The sequence below is a fragment of the Pristis pectinata genome, chromosome 9, assembly GCF_009764475.1.
Source record: "Pristis pectinata isolate sPriPec2 chromosome 9, sPriPec2.1.pri, whole genome shotgun sequence".
Classification (NCBI taxonomy): domain Eukaryota; kingdom Metazoa; phylum Chordata; class Chondrichthyes; order Rhinopristiformes; family Pristidae; genus Pristis; species Pristis pectinata.
Genome location: NC_067413.1, coordinates 32,019,182 through 32,046,125, shown reverse-complemented (window position 1 = coordinate 32,046,125; position 26,944 = coordinate 32,019,182). Strand labels below are relative to the sequence as shown.

The 26,944-nt window shown below is 39.9% G+C and overlaps 1 protein-coding gene across 2 annotated transcripts in view; it reads right to left on the bottom strand.

Annotated features, from left to right (window-relative positions):
- The window catches only part of mtbp (MDM2 binding protein), a 65,318-nt gene that overhangs the window by 36,637 nt on the left and 1,737 nt on the right, over positions 1–26,944 (bottom strand). The window contains exons 2-12 of one of the 2 annotated variants that reach the window (XM_052022998.1): positions 23,656–23,739; positions 20,582–20,655; positions 18,508–18,659; positions 16,253–16,311; positions 10,475–10,619; positions 9,761–9,875; positions 8,291–8,407; positions 7,302–7,396; positions 5,144–5,216; positions 4,742–4,859; positions 542–709 (exon numbers count right to left, since the gene is read on the bottom strand). In XM_052022998.1, the coding sequence (XP_051878958.1) occupies positions 542–709; positions 4,742–4,859; positions 5,144–5,216; positions 7,302–7,396; positions 8,291–8,407; positions 9,761–9,875; positions 10,475–10,619; positions 16,253–16,311; positions 18,508–18,659; positions 20,582–20,655; positions 23,656–23,739 (1,200 nt within the window). The remainder of the gene's footprint in view (positions 1–541; positions 710–4,741; positions 4,860–5,143; positions 5,217–7,301; positions 7,397–8,290; positions 8,408–9,760; positions 9,876–10,474; positions 10,620–16,252; positions 16,312–18,507; positions 18,660–20,581; positions 20,656–23,655; positions 23,740–26,944) is intronic. The other variant, XM_052022999.1, reaches the window with a different exon arrangement.

Here is a 26,944-nt window from a genome sequence, read left to right as displayed (position 1 = left end):
TTTGATGCCAGTTATGAAAACAACAAATAGCTTTCTCAAAACTGGTACTTCTGATTTTCCCCATCTGCCTTCCCTACCTCTTTCACACCATGCTGCACCTTCCTCTCCTATCAGATTCCATCATCTCCTTGTCAGTTCCACCTATCACCTCCCAGCTTCTGTCGCTATGTCCACACTCCCCTCCTTCATCTGCCTATCACTTCTCCTCACCTGGATCCACGCATCGCTTGTCAACTCTCGCTCTGTCCCTTCCCTTCTTTATACTATCTCCCCTCTATCTTTCAGTCCAGATGAATGGTCTCAAACTGAAACGTCAACTGTCCATTTCCCTCCACAGATGCTGGCTGACCCGCTGAGTTTTTCCAACATTTTGCATGTTGCTTTTGACTTTCTACATTCTTTTCCCCCATTTATCTCCTGCTCGATACCCTCAGTTTCTCACATTTTATTTTAAAAGCACAAGAGAAGCATCTAGTGTTGTTGCTATGTCATTCCCAATTAATTAAAAAAAGGAGACATTGGTCAATGGCACCATGCTCACCTTCTTTGCCTTCAGCCTTTTCCAACATCCCATTCACTATGGCGACAGCAGCAGCCCCATTTATCTGACCAGCTGAATGGATGAGGCTTGCCTTGCAGCCTCCCTGGCCGTCACTCTGAACCAACAGGTAATAACCAGAAGTCTCTCCTTTCAACTCAATCTCTGGAACTGGAAATAAACAAGAATTAGAATATACTGAAGCTGAAACCTACAAAACAACCTATTGCAGAACATATTACGTACCTGAGTTTTTATGATCAATCCATCTGCATTATGCTATAAATCGTTCAACTGCTTTTATTGGCTTCCCTAGTATTTTACAAAATCAGTGGATTGCCAGCTCCCAACATTGACTAAGATAAGAGATGAAGCATTTTCCTTTGAACAATACACGAGTCTACTTACAAGAAATGATGAATATTTATACCAGGAGACAAATTTTTCATTTCATTTTCCACATATAAAAGTGAGGGGAAACTGGTAAATATAATAACACAAACAATGCAGACTGGAAGCAGAGTTTACAGAACATAAACCTGAATACATAATCTGTCTGCACATCAATTCTTGTGGGTAATTGTTAAAAGCTAAGTTAACTTCACCCTCACATCAATTCACTAACAGAAAGTGCCACAACCTGTGCAAACCTTTCAACTTTCCAATTGCAGGACCCACTTCAAGGGCTTTACCTTCAAAAGGTTTTTTTTCCCTCTTGCCAACCACCCAGAAGGTTGGGCTACGGCTTGAGCAGGATAACGTACAGTGAGTGGAGTGGCATAGTACTAGGTTGGTTGCCCTGTTCCATCTCAGTACAGCAGGGCCTCCTACTTGGTTGAGGCAACTGTGCAAGGGTTCTGCTGGAGTACCTGTTACTACTCTGTTACCAGCCAACTGGACAGATCATAATTCCATGCCAAGGCCCCTACAACATTACTTGGCCCAGTCTAAGTGTTGTTTGTACTTACAGTTGAAACAAAATCATCACTTGTCTCTGCCAAGTGATGAAGTATATGCAGGGCAATTAGCATGCAAAATGCATCTAGTTATGTTAGAAGCACAGAATCCCAAAACAGGAAAAGAGATATTCCTTTTTGGTTGACATTTAGAGCATCAGTAATAAAACTAAGGTGAAAGCAGCAATTGCATCAATTAAATATGATTACAAGCAAGATTAACCTAGATTACAATTTTTAAAATCACCAGATTAATTGAGATTATTTTTAAAAATTGCTTGAAAGTTTCAAAACGATTAACACAAGGGAAGTCATAAAGAATTAAGCAATTAAAAGGGAGAGGAAGGAGTCAACTACAATGAACTTTGGGTCAAACCAGAGTTCTTAAGTTTACTGGCCAAATATACAAAATCCAAAACAGATGTCCCCATGTTCACATACAGACCCATGTTGAGACTGATGATTTCGATTCATTCTACCATGGATTCACTGGCCTAGATATTACAATGTGGCCAAATGGATGCGCTATGTGGTCATTAAAGAAGCATACAAATAGCTACTTCAGTCTTGAGGACAGCGCTGCCTTGGGTACTCCTGAATGGTTATCACATATTTTCAGGAATGTGTGGAGATTGGCACCATTAGAGTGAAACAAACTGCTGGTTCAGGGTAAAAGGCTGGGGATTGGGAAGAGGATGCAGGAAGATGCAGGGATTGGCACAGTAGCTGGAGGATAAAAGGTAAATACGGGATGTGAGCTGGCAGGATCCCAGTCTGCTGCTGCACCTGGAAAACACAGCTCTCCCAGGAGTGCCCAATAGTGATCACTCCTAGCACAAACATGCCAACAATGTAGAAGGATTCAATTTCTCCTTTACTAGGCCATTTAGCACACTTTATTTTAAGTTATTAGAAAAATTCTCGGTTTATTTCTGAAAAACATTTGGCAATATCGTAAGAAAGTAAATGTGTATAATTCAAACCAGGTTAGTTAAAGGACATAATTAAAGCTTCTCTCCCACTCAAGTAACTTTCATTGACAGCACGCCAAAAGGATTTTTAAATAGCTAGTTTAAAATGAGGAGCTAAAAGATGATGAAAAAAAATGAAAAGGTCAAAGTCAAGAGTACAAGTTTATGAGCATTTGTAATGGCTGCACTGAACTGAATAATAAATTACATTTGCTTTTTTTTTCCCCTATCTTGATGCTCTAAAGTCAAATTGTAGTCCATTTAAAATGCAATTTAATTTCCATTAACACATCTGATGCTTCCTGCCCTTACAAAGCCAAGACTTAAAGGAGGAAATTAATTTTTTGATTTGATATTGTGATAAGAATCACAGTGTTCTGTTCATGTGATAAAGGAACTAGAAAAAATAATACACAGAAGAAAATTAAAAGGCAAGAGCAGCACCCTATGCCTACAAAAATAGTGTACATTATTCTTCATAATGAATGTTAATGAGCTACCCATTAAAAAATACACATCAAATTTAGTTACCTTGTTAGAATAGTTAAATTGTGAAAGTGCACAGTTTTGGTTGATTGTTCTCTATGAAATCCCTGTGATTGTGTGCGTTTCCCCCAGGGTCTCCAGTTTCCTCCAAAGATGTGCAGGTTGATAGGTTAATTGGATGCTTTAAATTGCCCCTAGTGTAAGCGAAAGGTAGGAGTTGATGGGAATGAGATAAGAATATAATGGGATTAGTGTAAATGTGTAGTTGATGTCAGTGCGGACTAGTGGGGCAAAAGCCCTGTTTACGTGCTGTAAACCCTATGACCTGAAATACCACAGACTAGAAGGATTTCATATCTGAAGATAACATACAATGCAACCTATAACAAGCTGCTGTTGATGAGTCCAGAGCATTAGATATAAACTTTAAACAGCCTTTTTCTTTCAGGATCTTGATAAAAGCAGTTTGAAACTCTGTTAAATTATCTGTCTTTTGTTATCAGTGTTGAAATAACAAAGACGAATCGGATTGTAAGGTGTCATTGAAAATTTACCAGCACAACTTGCCTCCAGCACTCATCACTGACTACAAGCAGCAGTTGAGATACAAGGTCAAATTCTTAGTAGGTAAATTGAGTAGGTCCCATTTGTAATACATGGTGATTATTTACCATTGACTTATGGAATCACAGAAAGGATATAGAATGGAAGGAAGCCAGTTGGCCCATTGGCTGTGTGATTCGATGCAAGAGCAATCCAGCTGGTCCCATTCCCTTGCCCACTCCCTATAGCTCTGCAATTTATTTACCCAGTTCCCTGCTGAGCTACCTCCACTGTCCCTCCAACAGAGCATTTCGGATTGTAACCACATGCTGCGGACATCCATTGGAAGTTATTGTAGACTTCATCACAAGGTAACTCTTGAGATTCCAGGGCACTCACTGGCTAGTCTATTATCAACACACAATCCACATTAAGCAATAGACATTTAAATAGTCCTCATCAAGATTCACTGGCTACAAAAGTACTCGAAAGTTTAGAAAAACATAAAAATATAAAAACCCCTCGGTAGTTTTCAACTGCTCTAAAATGTGTGGGAATCCAGCAGGTTTGCAATATCTTCCTAGTGAATCTATATAAAAGTGAAACCTTCAATAACACTTTCTTTTTAATTTAAGGACAATACATATACATACTATAAGAAGGTGGGATCTCATACTCATCAATCCAGTATCATACGTAAATTGCCCATAATGATAAAATGCAGGAACAGGAATAGGTAGAACAGGAATAGGCCATTCAATTAAATCATGATAGATCTACACCCTGTTTCATCCACCTGCCTTAGTTATTTGCCTAAATCAACTGCAATATTGAATGCAGGGCTAGAACCCAAACTCAATTATTAAACGTGCAAAATAGGATTGCCAATATTTTTTGGTGAAGGAAGTACATTCAAGTAAAATTTTAAGTAAGATGGGCAACTCTGACTTTCAGCAGTAATCAAAAGTGAAAAAAACTACAAAACTGCTGACAATACTCTGCAGGTCAGAGAGGTCGTCAACCTGAAACGTTAACTCTCTTTCTCTCTCCAGGGATACTGCCTGACCTATTGAATGTTTCAATAATTTTCTGTTTTTATTGCTTTTTAGCGCAATAACTGACACAGTGATGACAATATATCCAGACAAAATATTTGAGCTCAAACTAGTAGAGAGAAAACTTAATCAGGCTTTGATGCAAAATGGGTATAAGGATATTCTTGTAAAAGTATAGGTTTACAAACCCACCATTTATGTATTTTGGCTTTTTTGCCATATACTCTTTCCACTTCCGTGTACTGTATTGGTTGGCTGGAGGAATCATAGTACTGCTCACTGTACATGATAGGTTAAAAAGTGCCCCAACCTGCAGTACAAATAAAAAATTGGAATTAAATCATACACTTGAATAAATTTACAATATTGATGTTCAATGTCCATGAATAATAAGACCAGTATTATCCAATCTCTTATCATTCAACAAACCCTTCAGCCCAGAAATCAGTCTAGCAAGTTCCTGCTGCACTGACTCCAAAGCACACATCCTTTGGTGAGGTCCAGGCCAACAGGGTGGCAACCTGCTTACTGCAGTGAGGGATGCAGTCATTCATGAGAGGCACTTCTAAGCCCGAGAAGATAACTTGTACGTACCTTGCCTTGTAAAGAAGAAAGTTGGTTCAGCAGAAGCTTTGATTTGCTTTGGATGTCACTACGTAATAAACTGCTGGAAAATTTGATCAAGGTATTCAATATATTAACAATATGATGATATTTATCAATGACACAGAGGATGCCTACTTGACAATCATAATCTCCAAAAATTCAAGAATGTATTATAAGTGATAGCAGGCCCCAACCACCCTTCGCATATTCTACACAGGTTGAAAGTTAACTCGTATTCTACTGAAATTTGAAAATTAATCATAGAGTGCACTAATTCATTTTAAATTTCTATTGAAATTATTTTGCAACAATTTCTATTTTATGATCTTATTTTCAACTCAACAGACTTCCCAGGCCTCTTACAGAATAAACAAACAGGCTGGATCCTACAAGAAATAGCTTCAGATATGAATTCAAGATTATTCTGTCTTTAATGCTTTGGAGCCAAATTATTTGTGGGGCCAAAGAGGTTTATCTATCTTCAATTCTGATTTCTAAAAGCAAGATCAACTCTATAATTTTACTTGCAGTGAATTGGTCACATAATAGCAAATAGAATACATACATCTCAGTGCTTGTAGACTTATCATTTTAGTACCAGTCTACGTTAAATCCCCTTCATAGCTATATCTGTCAATTGATATTGGGGAATTATATAAAAAAAATCCAAAGATTAAAAGAAAAGTACATTGTTCACAAACCAAGAAAACCATCAAACAGTTCATGAGACAATGGGAAAACAGAGGGTACTTCAAAATACTGTTATTTAATTCAAGAAACAAAAAAAACTAAGCAACTGAAATGTTTTTTTGTCCAATGACTAGACGTTGAGTACTGCACTGCTATATCAGACCTAATGAACAATCTTGCCTTGACTAAAAATGCCCACAAAAGCAGAGGGAGGAAATGATGAGAACAACATTTGTAATTGTTCATTCATTGCCACTAAACAAGCCACATGAATCAGTATCTATACATCAGCTAACATCCACAAAAATGAGTTGGTTTCAAAGAGCAGCCTCAATTTCTTGGTATCTATGTTTACATAGTTTTTCTGTAGAACTTTATTTAATATTTGTAATCAGAGGAATAAAGAAAAACTCAACAGTCATGAATTTCATGTCTCAAGCAACCTTTAAATTCACTTGACTCTGACAAAACCAGCTTCTTTCTTGTAATAGAGTAGGTAAAATAAGCCAAAAATATCTGCAGCATTTTATTTTTAAGTGACTGGAAAATCTGTATGAAGTCACCATGCAGAAAATGTACTGGTTGCTATTTTTTTGGTGGAGTTCAATGTGGGGAAATAAGAAGTTAAGGGAAGAGAACTTATAATATTCCTTATTGATAAAAGATTAAGAGCTTCCAGGGAACAGAGAGTTGGGTGTTCATGAACACAATCACTAATAGCTATGCACAGGAACCAAATGGCCTAATGGAAGGGGCTTGGAATAGACATCTTGGTCAAGCTCCATGTGGCAGTACTGCATCCCATTCTAGATTCTACACCTCAGGAAGGATAAATTGGCTCTGGGAGAGGATAATGGGCATATACACTGATACAAAATGGTTAAATTGTGTAAACAAATTCCAAGAGTTTGCCTTGTTAATCTTTGTTTGAAGCATAGAATAACTAATCAAGGTTCAAGATTCAACAGGATGAAAATAAAGAAATAATTTCTTCTGATGGGGTAATTCAGAACAAGAAAACAGAACCTTAAAATTAGATTCAAGTCTTTTAGAAGGTATTAGGAACCAGTTTCACTAAAAGCAAAGACTCCTGCCTAAGAAGCTGTGAATAATAGATGCCAATTGAAATGGTCAAGACTTAGATTGATAGACCTTTGTTTTACTTCGGTGTATTAAAAAAAATTAGTATAATGGGTAATTGGAGTTGAGATACAGATCATACAAGAGCTAATAATGGGCTTCAGTGGCTGAAGGATCCACTGCATTCAGCAGACACTTAAATTAAACTATCGCCGGCAGGTCAATCCTCTGTAGTAAACAAAATAAGCAAAAACAAAATAATACTGTACTTCACAGAAGGGCAAAACAGAACAAGTATCATTTATAGTTAACTTGGCAAAAGAAAAGACTATCAATGAAAAGTTGGTGAAACTACACAAGTTGAAAACAAGGATACAATTCAAACTCAATCCCAGACAGGAAGCAAGATGGAAGGTCCGAGAGCGCCACCAACTGCACGAACTCCAACACTGGTTTATAATAATGGAAAACCTGGAAAATAAAAGAAATACAAACATTTACAAGACAATGTTAACAAGGATGTATAAACAAAATACTTTCACTAAAAGGAATACATAAATAAACACCACACTTTTAAAAAAATGTAAACTATTTATACAGCTGTTTGCTAGTTTGACATCTATGATGCAGACCCTGTCAATGCTTATGTGGCTCCTCTTCAACAAATTAAATCAAAATTATTTTGTTGTTTCTATCCTGCAAAACTGCTAGTATATTACAAAGCCCAACTAAATTAGGAGCAGTCATAAAAGAATAATCAGTGCAGAATTCTACACAGAAATTTTATTGTATTGCTGAGTAATTCATAAGAAAATCATAACTGAATTCATATTTTCCTGTTTCATTATATAAATGGCATCAAACTATTGCTTATGTTTCAGTAATGTGCAGACGAGTAAACTGTTATTTTTCTGAACTAAATATTGAAGCCATTACAGCTGCATATAAATGCAGACATGATGAGCAAGCTCCATATGACAAGAAAAGTTAGGGCCACACCATGATGACTTGATCCAAGGACTTCTTTAGCATAGAGATAAGCAAGTGTACGGTATAATCTCCCATTAATATCTCATGAAATGTGATGTAAAAGTCTTCAGAACAGAAATTAACTGTAACTCGGTAGATGTGGTTGAGACACACATATAGAAATTATAATTAGTTTAATAATGAACAATAATAAGGAATGTGTTTTCCCTGAAATTTTGCCCAGTAGATGAATAGATTGTATTCAAATTTGTTAAAAGTTGGTCAGAACTGGCTGATTTGTACACATTCATCACAGCATGTAAGCAAGAATAATAACAATAAATTCTTGGGTAGTTGTGATGCCCATTACAAGCTCACAGTGAAAAACAAGTTCACCTCTCTTGTATTGGTTGCTCTGGAAGTTGTGGTCAAACAGGAGCTTATTAAGTGACACCACGATCTTTGAGTGCAGGCTCTCAAGCAGAACCCAGGAAACTTGACCTCTGATGCAAACTAGGGAAAAGTAAAAGTGTTGCTGGTTACATCACACAAGGTATTCTTTGCTTTCACACAAAGTGACCTCTACAAAATTTACACTCACTTAAGCATTCTGTTTTGAAAAGCAGAGGCCTGGTACAGATCCTTCAGGGGCATTACATTTCACAGCCAGTTCATCACTGTACAGTCCCTTTATTTCTACTCTCCATGTCTAGCCAACTGCTAATCCATATCATAAGGCAACCCCCAGGATTTTGCTTTAAACTCCGTTCTTATTTTTTGCGGTCCCTTTACAGGATTTGTTTATCTTAATTTATCCTGGAAACCAAAAATGTAAACTTGTTATGCAATCATTACACTACCCTGCCAGTGATGACCCTACTAGACCTTCATAAGATACTATATTGCCCTGTTAGTGAAGCTGACTCCTTAATAATTAAATAAAGATGCCCACCAATTTAAACACAGGGGAAAAAAATTAAAACTTCTCTCTCCCCTAGTAGCTTCAGGGAACACAAACAATTTATGGCAAGTTGTTTGCACTTTCCAAGCATACAAAAATACAATATCCCCAAAATAAGCTGAAAACAACTGGAAGTACTCAGCAGGTCAGACGACGTCAATGGAGAGGGAAACATAGTTAAATGTTTAGATTGATGACCTTTCATCAGAACTGGGAAAAGTTAAAAATTAAGACTTAGGTGGCTGAGAAATGGGAGACAGGCAGAAGGAAGGTCTGTGATAACACTGAGGCCAGGAGGGGTTGATTGACAATAGTGGCAATGGTACCTTTTGCAGGAGAGTGGTAAAGATATTTGCAGGAGAGTGGTAAAAGTGATGGTGTAAATAGGACATGAGGAACAAAATCTTAAATGTCAGAAGAGGAAAAAGAAAAAAGAACTAAAAACTTGAGATAAAAATGCAAGGTATTTCATTCATCTTCTCCCATTTACACCTCTTCCAGCTTATGTTTCCATTTCAAATTTCCCAAATTGCAGTATTTTTCTTTTGAATAAATGAAGCTCTATCAGGATACAGTCTGTCCCTGGGTAACTAACAAGTTCCATTTTTACAGATGCCCATAAGTTAGAAAATACATAAAAATCACTCGATATAGTAACCATACCTATACAGTATTGTAATGAATGGCATCAAAAGCGCATAAGACTGATAAGAAAGAATAATTACTAAAAATGGAAAGACAGAGTTCTGGCATTCGTAGGAACAAATGTAAGTATTCATGTTGGACTTTTGAATGTAATAATATTATGGGAGCTTGTTCTTATGCAGGGGTGTCCACAAGTCGGGTGTTCGTAACCCAGGGACGACCTGTATCCTCTGCCACGTAAAAATAAACAGAACTTGTACCTTTCGCTCTTGGATGCGTACTTTTCCTCTCCATAACACAAATGGATCGATCATGCTCTCTAATTTTTCTGGATCTACAACAGTTGCACCCAGGTATTCTGCAATTTTCTGCCAACTACAATGAGATGAATTGTGTTAAACCCCCTAGACTTAGAAATAATAAACTGCAGCTTAATCTTAATCTGTTGACCACAATCTTTTGGTTACATGGAATATAAGGCAAAAGAACAGTTTTGGTCCACTCTGTCCATGCCGGTCTTCATGCTCCCTGAAGGCACTTCCCAAGCTTAACACTATCAGCATAATCCTCTTTCCCTTTCTTCCTTCGCATGCTTATTCAGTTCCCCTTTAAATCTGCTCTTTGCCACAACTACACCATGGTAGCACGTTCCAAATTATCCGCAGTTTCTGGGTAATAAAAAAATTTCTCCCGAATTCGCTTGATTTTTGGCGATTGTCTTAAATTGATGGTGTCTAGTTTTGCTCCTCCCCAGATGTGGAAACGCACTCTGTGTCAATAAAACCTTTCATAATTTTAAGTCCATTTGGTCACCCCTCAGCCTCAAAAGAGAGACCAAGCCCATTCATTTTTCATTAAGATAACAACTGTTCTGATAACATTCCTGCAATTTTTTCTTAAATGTACAGTTTATGCAACTATTTGCTTTTGGAACCAATTCCACTTAAAACTGTGGGTTTGCTCGAGTTACCTACCATTTGCCATCCTTTGTTGTGATGGTAATTTCTGCTGAATGCCACTCCCTCAGGTGCTTAAATGCACCCACAACAGGCAGCCAGTCTTTCAGCCTTGGAATATCACTGCCAGAAACGAGCAAGATTAGATCCAATAACACCTTGCCTGTCAACAGAAAGAGTACTTCAAAATTCACGCTCGATTCAAAGCATAGTGGGTTGGGCTTTGGCTCAACGGGCTTCGGCGAGAGAGGGAAAGAGGCGAGACTAATAGAGAGGGGGTAAGTTATTAGTTTATTTGTTGAACTCAGTGGTATTCAGCAGTATGCATCTGGGGTTGGTCCCATGCTTGGAGTGTCAGATGTGGGGACCCTGGGAGACTACCAGACTCCCCGATAACTACATCTGCGCAAAGTGCACCGAGATGCGGCTCCTCGGAACGGATTGAGAGTCTGGAGCAGCAGCTCAATGACCTTCGGTTGGTTAGGGAGAGCGAGCAGGAAATAGACAGGAGTTATAAAGAGTTTGTAGACAGCATCTCTGTGGCTGTCCCCCTCAAAAACCGATATCTCATTTTAGATTCGGTTGGAGAGGATGACCTGATAGAGGAAGACCTCAGCAACCGGGACCTTGGCACCATGCCTGGTACTGTGGTCCAGCGAAGGAAGCGAAATGCAGTGCTTATTGGGAATTCTATAGTAAGGGGTATGGATAGCAGATTCTGTGATACCGACAATGAGTCTCGGATGGTGTGTTGCCTCCCTGGTGCCAGGGTACGGGATATCACAGACCGGGTCCAGAATATTCTGAGGGGAGAGGGTGAGCAGCCAGAAGTCTTGGTACATGTAGGTACCAATGACATAGGTAGAAAAAGAGAAGAGGTCCTGAAGGAGGAATACAAGGCATTAGGGAGAAGGTTGAGAAGTAGGACCTCAAGGGTAGTAATCTCAGGATTACTGTGCCACGTGTCAATGATAGGAAGAATAGAAAGCTCTGGCAGATGAATGCGTGGCTGAGTGACTGGTGCAGGGGGCAGGGCTTCAGATTTTTGGATAATTGGGACCTTTTTTGGGGGAGGCATGACCTATTCGCTAAGGATGGGTTGCACCTAAACTCCAAAGGGTCCAATATCCTGGCGGGACTGTTTAATTTAGTTGTAGGGAAGGGTTTAAACTGATCTGGCAAGGGGATGGAAACCAGGATGTTAGATTACAAGATGCTAAGGTAAGGGAGGAAGTTTATAGAAACAAGTCCAATGAGGATGGCAAGAAGGACAGGCAGGTGAGAAGTCAGGATAATTTGCTGAATACTAGAAGTACAACAAATCAGGATGTTAGGATACAGAATGTTAGGATAGAGGATGAGGTATATAGGAACATGTCTAAGATAGTATGTAGTGAAGATGGTAAGAAGGATAGACAGGTGGAAAGTCAGGATAATCTGCTGAACAATAGAAGTACAACAAAATCAATAGCAGATACTGGACTAAACGTACTATATTTAAATGCACGTAGCATTAGGAATAAAGTAGATGACCTAGTGGCACAACTACAGGTTAATAAATATGACATTGTGGCAATCACCGAGTCATGGCTTTATGATGGATGTGATTGGGAACTGAATGTCCAGGGGTACACAGTGTATAGGAAGGATACGCGGGTAGGCGGAGGGGGAGGTGTGGCCATGACGGTTAGTAGTGATATAAAATCAATAGAAAGGAAGGACATTGGGTCAGAGGAGGTGCAATCCTTCTGGGTGGAGCTAATAGCAAGGGTAAAAGGACAATAGTAGCAGTCATATATAGGCCCCCTAATAGCAGTCAGGAAGTGGACGACAAGTTGCAGATTGAGATAGAAAAAGCATGCCAGAATGACAATGTGAAGATAATTATGGGGGATTTTAACATGAAGGTGGACTGGGAAATCCAGCAAGGCGGTAGAACTCAGGAGAGTGAGTTTGTGGAATGTCTAAGGGACATTTTTCTGGAGCAACTTGTTGAAGAGCCCACCCGGGGATCGGCTGTTTTGGATTGGGTGCTGTGTAATGAACCGGAGGTGATTAGGGAACTAAAGGTAAAGGAACCACTGGGAACCAGTGATCACAATATGATTGAGTTCAGTTTCAAGTTTGAGAAGGAGAAGCTGATAACTTCAGTGGAACAAAGGAAATTGCAATGGTATGAGAGAAGAGTTGGCCCAAATTGATTGGAAAAGTAAGCTAGCTGGAGGGACGGCAGAGGAGAAATGGAAGGAATTTCTACAGGAAATAAGGAAAATGCAGGATAGATATATTCCAAGAAAAAAGGTTTTGAATGGAAAAAAGGCACAAATGTGGATAACGAGAGAGGTGAAGGCCAAAATAAAAGCAAAAGGGGCGGCGTACAAAGAAGCAAAAATTAGTGGGAAAACAGAAGACTGGGAAGCTTTTAAAAACCTGCAGAGAGAAACTAAGAAGGTCATTAGGAAAGAAAAGATGAATTATGAAAGGAAGTTGGCGGATAACATTTGAAAGGATACTAAGAGCTTTTTTAAATACATAAGGAGTAAAAGAGAGACACAGGTTGATATAGGACCAATTGATAACGGTGCAGGAGATATTATAATGGATGATAGAGAGATGGCAGAGGAATTGAATGAATATTTTGCATCGGTCTTCACCGTGGAGGACATCAGCAATGTGCCGGTTAGTCAGGAGTCTCACGAAATGGAACTGAGTTCAGTTAAGATTACTAGGGAGAAGGTGCTACGAAAACTAAATGGGCTAAAGACTGATAAGTCTCCCGGACAGGGTGAGGTGCATCCCTGGGTTCTGAAAGAGGTAGCTTTAGAGATAGCGGAGGCATTGGTGATAATTTTCCAGGAATCGATAGATTCCGGCATGGTTCCGGAGGACTGGAGGGTCGCAAATGTAGTTCCGTTGTATAAGAAAGGTGGGAGGCAGCATAAAGGAAATTACAGACCTATTAGTCTGACATCAGTGGCGGGAAAATTATTGGAATCTATCCTCAAGGATGGGGTTACGGAATACCTAGAGGCTCAAGGCAAGATAGGTCCTAGCCAACATGGTTTTGTGAAGGGAAGATCCTGCCTGACCAACCTATTGGAGTTTTTTTGAAGAAATCACAGGTAGGGTGGATAAGGGAGAGGTGGTAGATGTTGTTTATTTAGACTTTCAAAAGGCCTTCGATAAGGTGCCTCACAAGAGACTGATTAATAAGATGAGAGGTCATGGAATTACGGGTAGGATAACAGAATGGGTGGAGCATTGGCTGGTTGGCAGGAAGCAAAGAGTGGAAATAAAAGGATCTCGTTCTGGTTGGCTACCGGTTACTAGTGGTGTGCCGCAGGGGTCGGTGTTGGGGCCGCTCCTTTTTACCTTATACATTAACGATTTGGATCATGGAATAAGTGGTTTCGTGGCTAAGTTTGCAGATGACACCAAGATAGGTGGAGGAGTAGGGAGTATTGAGGAGATAGGAAGGTTGCGGAGAGACCTAGACAGTTTAGGAGAATGGGCAAGGAAATGGCAGATGAGATTCAATGTTGAGAAATGTGCAGTTGTACACTTTGGAAGCAGAAATAAACGGGCAGATTATTATCTAGAAGGAGAGAAAATTCGAAGTACAGAAGTACAAAGGGACTTGGGGGTACTCGTGCAGGATACCTTAAAGGTTAACCACCAGGTCGGATCGGTGGTAAAGAAAGCGAATGCTATGTTGGCATTCATTTCGAGAGGTATAGCGTATAAAAGTAAGGAAGTGTTGATGAGGCTCTACGGGGCACTAGTAAGGCCTCATTTGGAATATTGTGCACAGTTTTGGGCCCCACATCTCAGGAAGGATGTGCTGACGTTGGAGAGGGTTCAGAGATTTACGAGGATGATTCCAGGAATGAAAGGGCTTACGTATGAGGAGCGTTTGTCGGCTCTTGGACTGTACTCACTGGAGTACAGAAGAATGAGAGGGGACCTCATAGCGACATTTAAAATGTTGATAGGAAAGGACAGAGTAGATGTGGCTAGGCTGTTTCCCTTGGTGGGTGAGTCCAGGACCAGAGGGCACAATCTTAGAATTAGAGGGTACAGTTTCAAAACAGAGATGAGGAGAAATTTCTTCAGCCAGAGGGTGGTGAATTTGTGGAACTCCTTGCCACGTACAGCAGTGGAGGCGTTCAAGGAGGAGGAGATAGATAGATATCTAAATAGTCAAGGTATCAAGGGATATGGGGATAAGGCCAGAAATTGGGATTAGAATAGGGTTTTTTTTTGTTTGTTTTGTTTCCCCCCTCCATTCCCCATTTCTCATTTCTTTTTTCCCTTTTCCTTGGAGCAGACTCGATGGGCCGAATGGCCTGCTTCTGCTCCCTTGTCTTGTGATCTTGTGACCATAGTTCAATGCCAACAATTTGCATTTTTCACCTCCACAGACTCTTTACAAAACAACCACTGGAATACCATTAAGAAAAAACTACAATAATTCTGTGATCAAATAACTATCTTACTTGGGACTCAAAAATAGCAGTTTTATCTCCCCCAGGGCAAATATATCATGCTAAACCTTTACAGACCACTGTCTTAGAATACAGCTGGATTAGTGTGGCCAATTCTGGGCAGCATACTTCAGCAATACATCAAGGCCTTGGTGAGGGAACAGAGAAAACTTACTTGAAAGATACTAGGAGTGTGTTTCAGTGTAATGGAGAGCCTGGAGGAGTTAAGTTTCCTTACGAGCAAAGAAGGATGAAGGAAATTCATAATAAAAAGTCAATTTTGATGTTAACTCTGTTTCTCTTTCCACAGATTCTGCCTGATCCACTGAGTGTTTCCAGCATTTTCTGCTTTTATTTCAGATTTCTAGCATCTGCAGTTTTTTTTTATTCTTATAAAGGAAATTTAATGTGTATTCAAAGTTATGGAGGATATTGATAAAGTAATTAACTGTTTCCTTTGCCAAGAGGTTCAATAATCTAAGGCTACAGATTTTTAGTAATCTGCAAAATAGAGAGATGCAAAGATGAGCATGGTCTGTTTATACAATGAACCGTGGGGTCTGGAACGTGGTCGAAGCAGATTTAATAGGAATTTTCAAAATGAAATGTGGTTAACCTTTTGAAAATAAAAATCATGGAGTTGTGGGACTAGTTGGAGAACTCTTTCAAACAGTTGGCACTGGCGCAGTGGACCGAGTAGCCTCTTTCTATGTTTCGAAAATCCATTGCTAACAACAGTGGTGATGTGGTTGAGATCAGGGAAAAATCTGCAATCCTCTGTTCTATGAAGCACCAGCATACTGCACCAATCTCCCACTTACCTTTGCTACTCCTAAAATGGGGAGCACAGTCTTACCATAAGTACTCTAAAATACAGCATTTGCCTGCTTGCTGACATGCATGAATTTTTAATGCATCTTCAAGAAGCATTGCTGTCAGATTGGCCCGTACTCTCACAAACGATAAATACTGGCAAATTTAAACCTGTTATGCAATCCTTTAGGTTGCACATCTCACCAATCTCAGAAAGAACCTTAATTATACAAGATGAAAATTAAAAATAAACTGCAGATGCTGGAAATCTGAAACAAAAACAGAAAATCCTGAAAATACTGCACAGGTGAGGCTGCATCCATAAAATCAATAAATAATTCATATTAATTTCCAGTTTGCTTATTAGTTAAAAAGAGCACTTTTTAAGGTGCAGAAAAATGGATATCAATCTGCCTGCCATTACTTCAATTAATCTGAATATCAAAACCTCTCAATGTTGCAACTCAAGGGTTCTTATTGAAAGTGTATAGAGATTTACCAGGAGGAGGAAGTTTATCTGCAAGTCGATGTAGACCCTCTGCTGCCTCTTCAAATAACCTATAAAACAAAACGCATTAACAGATATTTTTCACATTTTCAACCCATTATCATTACCTTCATGTGCAAAACAAAATGCACAAAAACCCAATGATAAGAATTTAGCAACCAGAAATTCCACTTCCTAGATTCAAATCTCACCACAGCATAGACTCAGAGCAATACAGCACAGATACAGGCCCTTCGGCCCAATCAGTCCATGCCAACCATAGTACCCACCCAACTACTCCCAACATCCTGTGTTCGGCCTATAAGTCCCACCCTTCCATGCACCTATTGAAGTGCTTCTTAAAAGATACTATTGTATCTATTATATGCAAGATACACACAACTTTAGAGATATACATGCAAGTTATGAAACTGTGTAGATGGACATGATTAGATAGGTGTGATCCCTAACTGGTCTGCTACTCAGCTAATAATCCCAAGCTAATCAGCTAACAATGCCCTCAGGACTGAAAATTAATTATCTATAATATCTAGAATATCCAACAGGAAGAGATTGCACCTTCACAAAAGAGTATTTTCCTCAAACTCCAGTTTTGGTGCAGTTGTAGCACTCTTGTGCCAGTCTTTCTTCATTGTTTTTCTCTGTTATTTATCCAGTCCCAGACCCATGGGCACTGATTTCCCACATGTATGTGAGTAACACCCAGCCGTCTCGGTTCAGCCATCATCCCTCTGCTTGTTGCATTGGCTCCTAGCTAAGCAATGCCTAAATTTTAAAATCCTCACTCTCGATTTCAGATCCAACATGACCTCACCTTTCCCTATTTCTGCAACCTCCTTCAGTTCTGAACCCAATCCGAGTTATCTGAATTTCTTCTGTTCTGGCCTCTGGGTATCGTCAAATATAACAACTCCATCATTTGCTGTCATGCCTTCAGCTGCCAAGATTCTGGAATTCCCTTCCTAAGCTTCTTCACCCCAATTCCCTGAAAATTATCCTTAATATCTATGCCTTTGACCAAGCTTTTGGTCTCTTCCTTTAATCTTTCCTCTGACTGTCTGTCAAATTTAAATCCCATTTTAGGATATTTTTCTACATTAAAGATGCTGATAAGTGCAAGTAGTTGTTGTTCAAATAAGCAGCAGGTCCAGCAACAGAAGCAACATTTAATGTCTCAAGGTTGAAGCATTAACTTGGTTTTCTCTTCAGAGATGCTACCTGAACGGCCAAAATATTCAGTTTTCCTGTTTTTATTTCAGATGTCCAGCATCCATGGGATTCTCCCTTTGAACTGGCATTGCTGTTGGTTTTGTGCTTTCTCTTTGCCTTTCCCCATGCTCCTATTTTGCCTCCTTTCAATTTCTATTCTGTTCATTACTGATATCACTTATTTCCCCTCCACAACGTCAGGCATAGCCTCAGCCCCCAAACCACTGAAAGCATTGTGCATGTTAATGCAACTTTAGATTCAATTATGACAATTCTCCATCTGATGGCTGCCCATTCTCCACCCTTAAATTCCTCATTTGTCTGAAAACCCAACTGCACTCCAGGACCCGAGCACAATAATCAACACTAATTTACAGAGGAGGATAGAGGGAGCACTACACTATTCGACATGAGATGTTAAACTGAGGGCTATCTCCAAAAAACACGTGTAGCTAAATCCGTAGCTAAGATTATTAATGAATACTCGGTGGATGGGAAGGACAAATCCTAATGGGCAAAATGGCGTTATCTATTGGGAACACAAGAAACTGCAGGTGCTGGAATCTGGAGCAACAAACAATGTGCTGAAGGAACTCAACGGGCTGACCAGCATTGGTGGGGGGGAGGGAGGAAATGTCAACGCTTCGGGTTGAGACCCTTCATCAGGACTAAGAGTGGAGAGAGAAGGTGGCCAGTATAAAGAGAAGGTGGGAGTGGTGAGAGTGGGGCCAGAAGTGATTGATGACACCACCTCTCCCCCTCCCTTACATGGCTCGATCTGCCCCTCATCCTTCACTGCCTTTCGGTACACCAATCACCTTTGGCCCCAGTCTCACCACTCCCTTTCTCTTCTTTATACTGGCTATTTCCCCTCTCAGTCAATCCCCAGAGATGCTGCTCAGCCCGCTGAGATCCTCCAGCAAAATTGTTTGTTGCTGGCCTAATCTATTCTTTGAATGTTTAATTGTTCATCTACTTGACCAAAGGTATGCAGCATTCAGAATAGGGTCAACAATGAAATACAGCACAATACTTACTCAGCCAAGGATGGAGAGTCTTTCACATCACTGTCCTCCTCTTCACAAGTATTTATGCTGTTCAGGCATTCTTGTATTAATATTGGTACAGATTCCTCACAATCAGTGGCCTGTGCGCTGGAACTAATTTCTTCCCAATCTGTACAACAGAACTAGAAAGAAAGCAATCAAATGATAATGATCTTGAGATACATCTAGCAGAATGGGATGCGAATTTTTTGATATTTATATTTTATGTTTTGATATTTATGATTTCCTCCAGGGATGCGTACCTAGAACATTGGTCTGTACTCTGTGATCGGTGGCTGAAGATGCCCATTGAGGTTTAGTGACCTCTGTGTCACAGATTTCACTTAACCAGTTTAATTTCATTCTGGCATTAGCGAATGGGGATCACTATTGACTATAAAGTGATCAGAAGATTGAGTAGTCAATCAAAGTGAAGACTGGGGAGAGAGGGGGGAGAAAACCAGGTGGTAAGAAGTAGATCTTATTATTCACCTTTTATAATTTTACAGGAAGTGAAATAAAGGTTGGGGCACAAACATTCCATTATTGTACAATTTAAGGTACAGGCAGTCCCCGGTTACAACAGGGTTCCATTCCCGAGAACTGTTCACAATCTGAATTTTTTATGTCGGAAAAAACAAAGACAGTGTGTGGGAGAGGATCACAGAAACTGCTGTGACTGAGAGCGAGCAGGTACGGGAAGAGCAGCCACCAGCCGGCCTCACTGACTCAGTGAGTGAGCAAGTGAGTCTGCTCAGCACTCCAGGCTCTGCTTGGCTCGTCCCAGCCCCCGATTGTTGCAGGGTGGGGTGTGAACAGAGAAAGCATGCAGAAATAACCCATTCCCATCTGGTAGAAGATGCCTGCAGCCACTCAACAGCTGTCAAATCCATCCCCATCCATCCCACCGGTCTCCCAAATGAGGTGTCCATAAGTCAGGCGTTTGTGATCCAGGGGGAGCCTGTAATTTTAAGAAGTTTTAAAAAAAAAAGTTATATTTCAAAAATCTATGGAATGAACATGGAATGGAGTAAACCAATTTCAGGAATGTAAAAAACAGAAAATGCTAGAAAAACTCAGGTCACGGAGCATCTGTGGAAGGAGAAAACTATCGATGTTTCAGATCTGTGATCCTTCAGTTCTGATGAAGGGTGGAAGAGTTTTCCCAGTATTTTCTGTTTCAGATTTCCAGCATCTGCAGTTACTTTGATTTTCATTTATCAGAAATGTAAAAACAGTTTCTCAAAGCCAAGGAAGTTGCTCAACGATAACTAAGTGAGCCATTAAGAACACAGTAACACCTCATTCAACAAGGCATTAATTTTTCTTAAGGGTTTTAAAACAAATAATGCATCAAAATTTCAAGATCTCCTCCAATGAGGTGATTCCCTCTGTGAGGTCCTCAGTGATGCACCTTCTGGAGCAGCAGGGAATCACTGAGAGCAACTTCTGCTTTTAACTGCCCAGGTACTAGCTCCAGCAGTTCTTGTCAGGTTCACAAAATCCTCCGCTCTCCCCATTCCACCGCTAGTCAATCTGCTGAGTATTTCTGTCAATTCTGCTCATCTTGTTCTATCAGTTTGACCTTCAACCAACAAAACAAGAACTGATGATTAGAGAAACAGTTGGTTACAAAGCTGCATAAGAACAGAGGGAAGCTAATTTTCTCAGACTACTTGCTTCTCAAGGCCAAACCTACCTATCACTATGCCATCAATTTTCAGCCTATATCTGTCCTGTACCATCACTTTTAGAGGAAAATGGAAAATGTTATGCACTTTAAACATTCTCAACTTCAGCACCGCTCATTTAGATTTATTTACTTTCTTTCATTATATTTTTAACATTTTTAGTGAATAGGTACATGCACCTATTTCGCTATTGATATATTTTCTGACAAACTTAGTACCATACACAGCTATTCATTTCCTAATGACAAAGGAGGCCACTTTGGTCCATTGAATCCATGCCAGCTCAATGAGAAATCCTGTTCCCTCATTAATTTTTCCTGTCACCTATCCTCCCATATTCTCAACAAATCCCCCAGGTTTCCTGCCCTCCTCACCTGTGAAAAGCCACGGATTGCTTGAATTGCGAAGAACCATTTTTGTGCAGCTGGAACTCCAGTTATTGAACAGGCTGCAAAAAATTAAACAGAGTTTACACCAAGAAATTTTGAACACTAACTATTGCGAGGACTGATTAAAAATTTAATTGTCTGAAACTGTCTGAAATCACCATCACATTAAAGGCAAGATCAGAAAAGGCAAAATTCATGGGAAAAATTGAACATAAAATCTAGGAGAAATTTGCAATGGAAAAGAAAAGAAAATTAAAATCATTTTAACTGACCAACGAGAAATTATGTGTGACCAATGTTAGGAATTTTTGAGAAACTGTATTGTTCCTCTCTCCATGTTCAGCAGTAGTTGCATCCTCGCCAATTTCCATGACCCTCATCCAGAACACGAGGCCTAAATGTTCCAACTGATAGCAGCAACAATGTGCAGTTTAACTTAGTAAACCTCAAATGCTTTACAGGAACACTAGCAAACAAATTTCAACACTGATAGATATAAAGAGACTAAATTTCTTTACGGGCAGCACAGTGGCACAGCTAGTAAAGCCACTGCCTCACAGCGCCAGCTACCTGAGTTCAATCTTAACCGGGGTGTGGAGTTTGCACATTCTCCCCGCAACCACTTGAGTTTCCTCCCACATCCCAAAGACATGCAAGTCAGTAGATTAATTGGCCACTGTAAATTGCCCATAGTGTGTAGGTGAGGGGTAGAACCAGGGGAGAGCTGATGAAATGTGAGGAAAATGAAATGGGGTTAGTGTAGGATCAGTGTTAATGGGTACTATAAGATTGGTGAGGACCCAGTGGTCTGAAGGACCGTGCTGTATGACTCTACAGCTCTGTCAAAGAAATAAATTTTAATAAGGATCTTAAAGGAGGAGAGGAAGGTTTAGGGAGAAACCACGGATCCATGGATGCTGCCTGGCCTGCTGAATTCCTCCAACATCATCGTGTTTTTCACGAGAATTTCAAAACCTCCCTTTACCCAGGTCACTTTACCCAGCAGAGCCTGGAGATCATAGCTAGGATTTTCCTAAACTCAGTGAACGACCATGTAGCTAGATAGCAATTATATTCAGAGTAGGCAAATGTGGTGGTGCAGCGGTTAAATAACAGGCGCAGCCCAGGTGTTTGGATCTAGAACCAAGAGTCATTAGTGAGTCAATAGTTCAAATCCCACATTAAAACTCTGGAATTTAAATTCTGCATTTTTTTAAAAAATAATGAGCCTCATTAGCAATGACCACAAAGAAAATAGATCTTGTTATAAAATCTCATCTGGTTCACTAATCCATTCTTATCTGGTCTGACTCATGCATCACTCCAGACATGCTGCAACATGATTAATATTAAATGGCCTATCACGCCACTAATATGTACCATAACCGTTACGTTACAGCAGAAAATGGATACAACTGGAAGAACCACCCACATTGCCCTAGGCAGCAAATTCTGATACAGCTCCCAGCCCGATCAATGTTGCAAAGTCCTCCTTATAAAGATCTAGGGCCTGCTGTCTAAATAGGGAGAATAACCCAACAGCAATAGCTTGACATTGTCGGACTCAGCGAATCTTAGCCTACAGACAACATACCAGACCCCCTCATCACAATCCGGGATAAGTCCTGTGCCACCAGCAGGACAAACCCCCCCCAGAGGTCGTAAAATAGTGTACACAGGATATGGAAAATCTCTGGAAGTCCTCAGCATTGATTCCCAATTAATGGAACCAGGTCAAACATGGGAAAAGAAAACCTCCTCTTGATTACCACTTACTTTCCTCCCTAAGTTGATGAATTGATCATGAATTGGGTCATGCCATCTTCTCACAGCTACCATCGGGCAGGAGGTACAGAAGCCTGAAGTCCCACACCACCAAGATGAAGAACAGCTACTTCTCTTCAATCATTCGGTTCTTGAACCAACTGACACAACCCTAACCACTACCTCAGTATACCAACACTAAGACCACTTTGCACTATAATGGGCTCTTTTTGTTCTAAATGTATAATTTATGTTTTTCTTGTGAATGTTGTATCTCCAATGCCATGTACCCGTGATGCAGTTTTCATTGCACCTGTGCATACAGGTATCAGAATCGGATTTATTATCACTGACATATGTCATGAAATTTGTTGTTTTGCGGCAGCAGTACAGTGTGAGACATAAAGACATAAAAATTACTATAAGTTACAAAAATAAATAAATAGTGCAAAAAAAGCAATAACGAGGTAATGATAATGGGTTCATGGACCATTCAGAGATCTGATGGCAGTGGGGAAGAAGCTGTTCCTGAAACATCATACTTATGCATATGACAATAAACTCGACTTTGGTGCTCCTCCATGCTGAACAAGAAACACCACCAGTGCACAGTGGCTGAACTGTACACCGTCTACAAAATGTACTGTAGTTTCATGCCTAAGCTACTACAACAGAAACAATCTCTTCATCAAGAAGGACAAGGGCAGCAGGGTCATGGGAAAACCACTATCTGCTGGGTTCTCTCCAAACTGAACAATATTCTGACTTGGAAGTATAATATTCATCCTTCACTGTAGCCAGGTCTAAAGACTCGACTTTCTGCTCAATAGCACTGTGGGAGTACATTCACCAGCAGGACTGCTGGAGTTCAAGGAGGTGGGTCACCTCTACTACCTCAAGGGCAATTAAAGATGGGCAATAAATTTTGGCCATGCCAGCATTGCCCCGATTCCAAAAATGAAATAAAACCACTGACAAAGCTTTGGATGCTTTGGATCCATGCGGTTCCACAAGTTCTCCATTCCACTGTGAAAACATGGCACTCAATGATTTAGACAACAGACCACCTATGGGGACCAAGTAGCAGAATGCTTATAAATAACTTCACAGGTGAATGTTAGAAAAGCATCTGTCTATCACTCTCAAAGCAAGACTGTATTACAGACAAACGTCAAGGTTAAAAACGTGTTAACAGGAAAATATTGGCTTACAAGAAACAAGGTCAAGAACTCTGATGTTAAGTGTAGAGAGCATCAAGAATTAAAAAGAAAAACATTTATTATTGAATTTATTACCTGGAAGGGTGGTCAGTCTTGAACTTGTTGAAGCACAGCAGCTTTTTCTCAGGAATTCGTAAACACATTTAATGGCAGTCAGCTCTGTTACACAAGAATAATGTTAAAGAATAGCAGTCACATACAAACAAACAAACAAGAAAATCCAACACAAAGACCACAACACCATTGGGCTAACCCTGTTCATTACTGCAAGCAGGCTACATGATCCCCTACCTATACCCCCCATAATATATTCTGGAGACAAACTGCAGATTTGGAATAAACCTTCTGTTAATTGCAAAGAGAGAATATTGTTTTCTATTTACCAAAGGCATTTAAAGAACAAGTTCCAGACAATATCAGTGAGGTATCTTGACCCCCAACATCCAGGACTCACGTTGGACAAGGCAAAAGCAGATTTCTAACTTCTAACCAAGATGTGCACTTACATAACACAGACCTCCTCATAGACTCCACAATTTGTTTATTAAATTACCTGTCCAATTGTACTCAAAGTTTTTCAAACCAAGTATAAATCTCCCCTGTACTCTTTACATGACTCATGTTTCTCTGGTTAGATGGGGAGACCAGAATAGGACATCTTTCTAAATCTGACCCGTAGAAACTCTTGCACAATAATACAGGAACATCACTGTGACTTTTGCTTTAGATTTGATCTTAGTTATTAGACAGAAAGAATTTGTATTTATGCATCGCTATTCACAATTTCAGGGCATCACAAACCTTCTTCCAGCCAATAAAGTACTGTCTGAAGTGCAGTCACGGTTGTGATGAGAAAAAGGGAAGAGAAATATGCACAGAACAAACAGCAATGAGAGTTAAGTATTAGTCAGCCACCCCCCCCCCATCTGCAAAATACTGACGATCATTTACATCAGTTAATAGAGGAGATGAAGGCTTCAGTCTAATGTCTGTTTCGTCTCTGAGAGTGTAGCACTGAAACACCAGCTTAGATTTAATGCTCAAAACCTCAGGGTGGAGCCTTTTATTCACAAACACTCAAATTTCACTCCTCTAAAAATTTGAATGTAGTCCTTTAGCAAAGCTGTGAACCTTTAGAGATTCATATACTATCACTTTTCCTTTAAGCAGATCCATTAGAAATCTGGGACTGTTTTCCCTGGAGTGAAGGAGACTGAGGGGTGACCTAATAGAGGTTTATAAAATGATGAGCAGCAGAGATAGGGTAGATAGTCATAGTCTTTTTACCAGGTAGGGGAGTCTAAAACTAAAGGATATAGGTTTAAGGTGAGAGGGGAAAGGAGTTAAAGGGGATCTGAGGGGCATGTTTTTCCACACAGAGAGTGTGGAATAAGCTGCCAAAGTGATAGAGGCAGGTATGATTATAATGTTTAAAAGACATTTTGACAGGTACATGGATAGGGGAGGTTTAGCGGGAAGGTCAATGTTTTGAGGAGAGGGGCAACAAGGGCAGATTGAAAGAGAGGAACCGATAAACAATATCAGCCAAAATAAAGGCCAGGAGGGGGAGTTGGGTGATCACCTGCTTGGTGAGAATGAGGTCAGCAAAGTTGATAGCATGTGTAATGGATAGGATGAGTTTGGAGTATGCAAAGCAGGAAACAGGACCGAAAAATGGAGTCATGTACTGAAAAAAAAGTTAAAAGGGCAAAATTAAAAGGTACTGTACCTAAATGCATGCAGTATTTGCCACAAAGTAGATATCGACAGCACAAATAGAGATACATGGATATATTCTGACTGTCAGTAGGAAAACGTGGTTGCAGGTTGACTAAATGTGGGAGCTGAATACTTAAGGGTTTTCGACATTTTGGAAAGACAAACAAAAAGAAAAAAGTAGGCTAGCCCTATTGATAAGACTTGAGATCAGTACTTGGACCTAACAATGCAGCTGCTGCAAATAGTTGGGAAGACAAATAGTATGTTGGCCTTTATTGAGAGGATTTGAGTACAATTATATCAGGCCTTGATGAGACCACATCCGGTATATTGTGTACTGTTCTGGTCTCCTTACCTAGGAAAGAATGTATTTGCCATAGATGGAATTCAACAAAGATTCATGATAGTGGTTTCTGGGATGGCAGGTTTGCCAAATAATGAGATTGAGAGATGAGGTCTGTGTGAGAGATGATCTCACTAAAATCTATAAATTCTTCTAGAGCATGTCAAGGTGGCTGCAGGGAGAGCGTATTTCCTGGCTGAGAAGCCCAAAACCAGTGGGTCGTAGAATAAGAGGTAGGTAAGGGAAGAAATTTCATTCAGAGGGTGGTGAATCTTTGGAATTCTCTATCCCAGAAGGCTGAGTTAATTCAAAACAGAAAACAACAGATTCCCAATTAAGGAATTAAGGGTTAGTGAAGGAAAATGGAGCTTAGGTACAAGTTATGAAAGATCTTGATGAATAGCGGAGCTGAAGAGCCAACTGTTCTTAATTCTTATGTTCGCTTCTCACTCTCTTAAAATCATACAGCATGTAAACTGGCCAATTAGCCCACCTAGTCCATGCTGTCCATCAAGCACCCATTTATGCTAATCATACACTGATCCTATTTTATTCTTCCCACATTCCGATCAACTCATTCCAGATTGTACCATTTCCTACACACTAGGGGTAATTTACAGTGAGCAATTAACCTACCTACCAGCATTTCTTTGGGACATGGGAGGAAACCAGCCTACCCAGGGGGAACCCACAGTCACAGGGAGAAAGTGCAAATTCCAAATAGACAGCACTAGAGATTAAGATTGAACTCAGGGTCACTGGAGCTGCACAGCAGTAACTCTAAGAAGCAGTAGCTATGTCATTGTGCTGCCCACTATGCTGTAGAAAGTTAGGATGAAGGCAGCAGGAGAAAGCTAGTAAAGAGAAATAAAGGCAGGGGTTATAATCAGGTTATCTACGGCTCAGCGCATAATTCTTTCTTTCTATTCCAGGACGATCCTGAAACAGCAAGCAATGTTGGCAGACACACATTTTAGTTGATCTACCTGTTCTTAAGATTGCAGCTGCCATTTCAGTTACGTCAGTCTCACCATACTTTGATTTCTAAAGAGTTATTGGACAACTTCTTACTCCTCTCCAAACTAAAAAAATTTTATAATCATCAATCATTTCATTGACATAGTAACTTGAAAATTTGTTTAATTCACAAAACCTATATCCCATATAAGGTCAACCATTATATTTCCAATATTACATAGTAACTACACTTCCAAAATTTTTCATTGGTTGTAAGCACTTTGGAACATCCTGCAATTGTGAAAGGTGCTAATGAAAAGTGGATCTTAAACCCACTTTTAGATT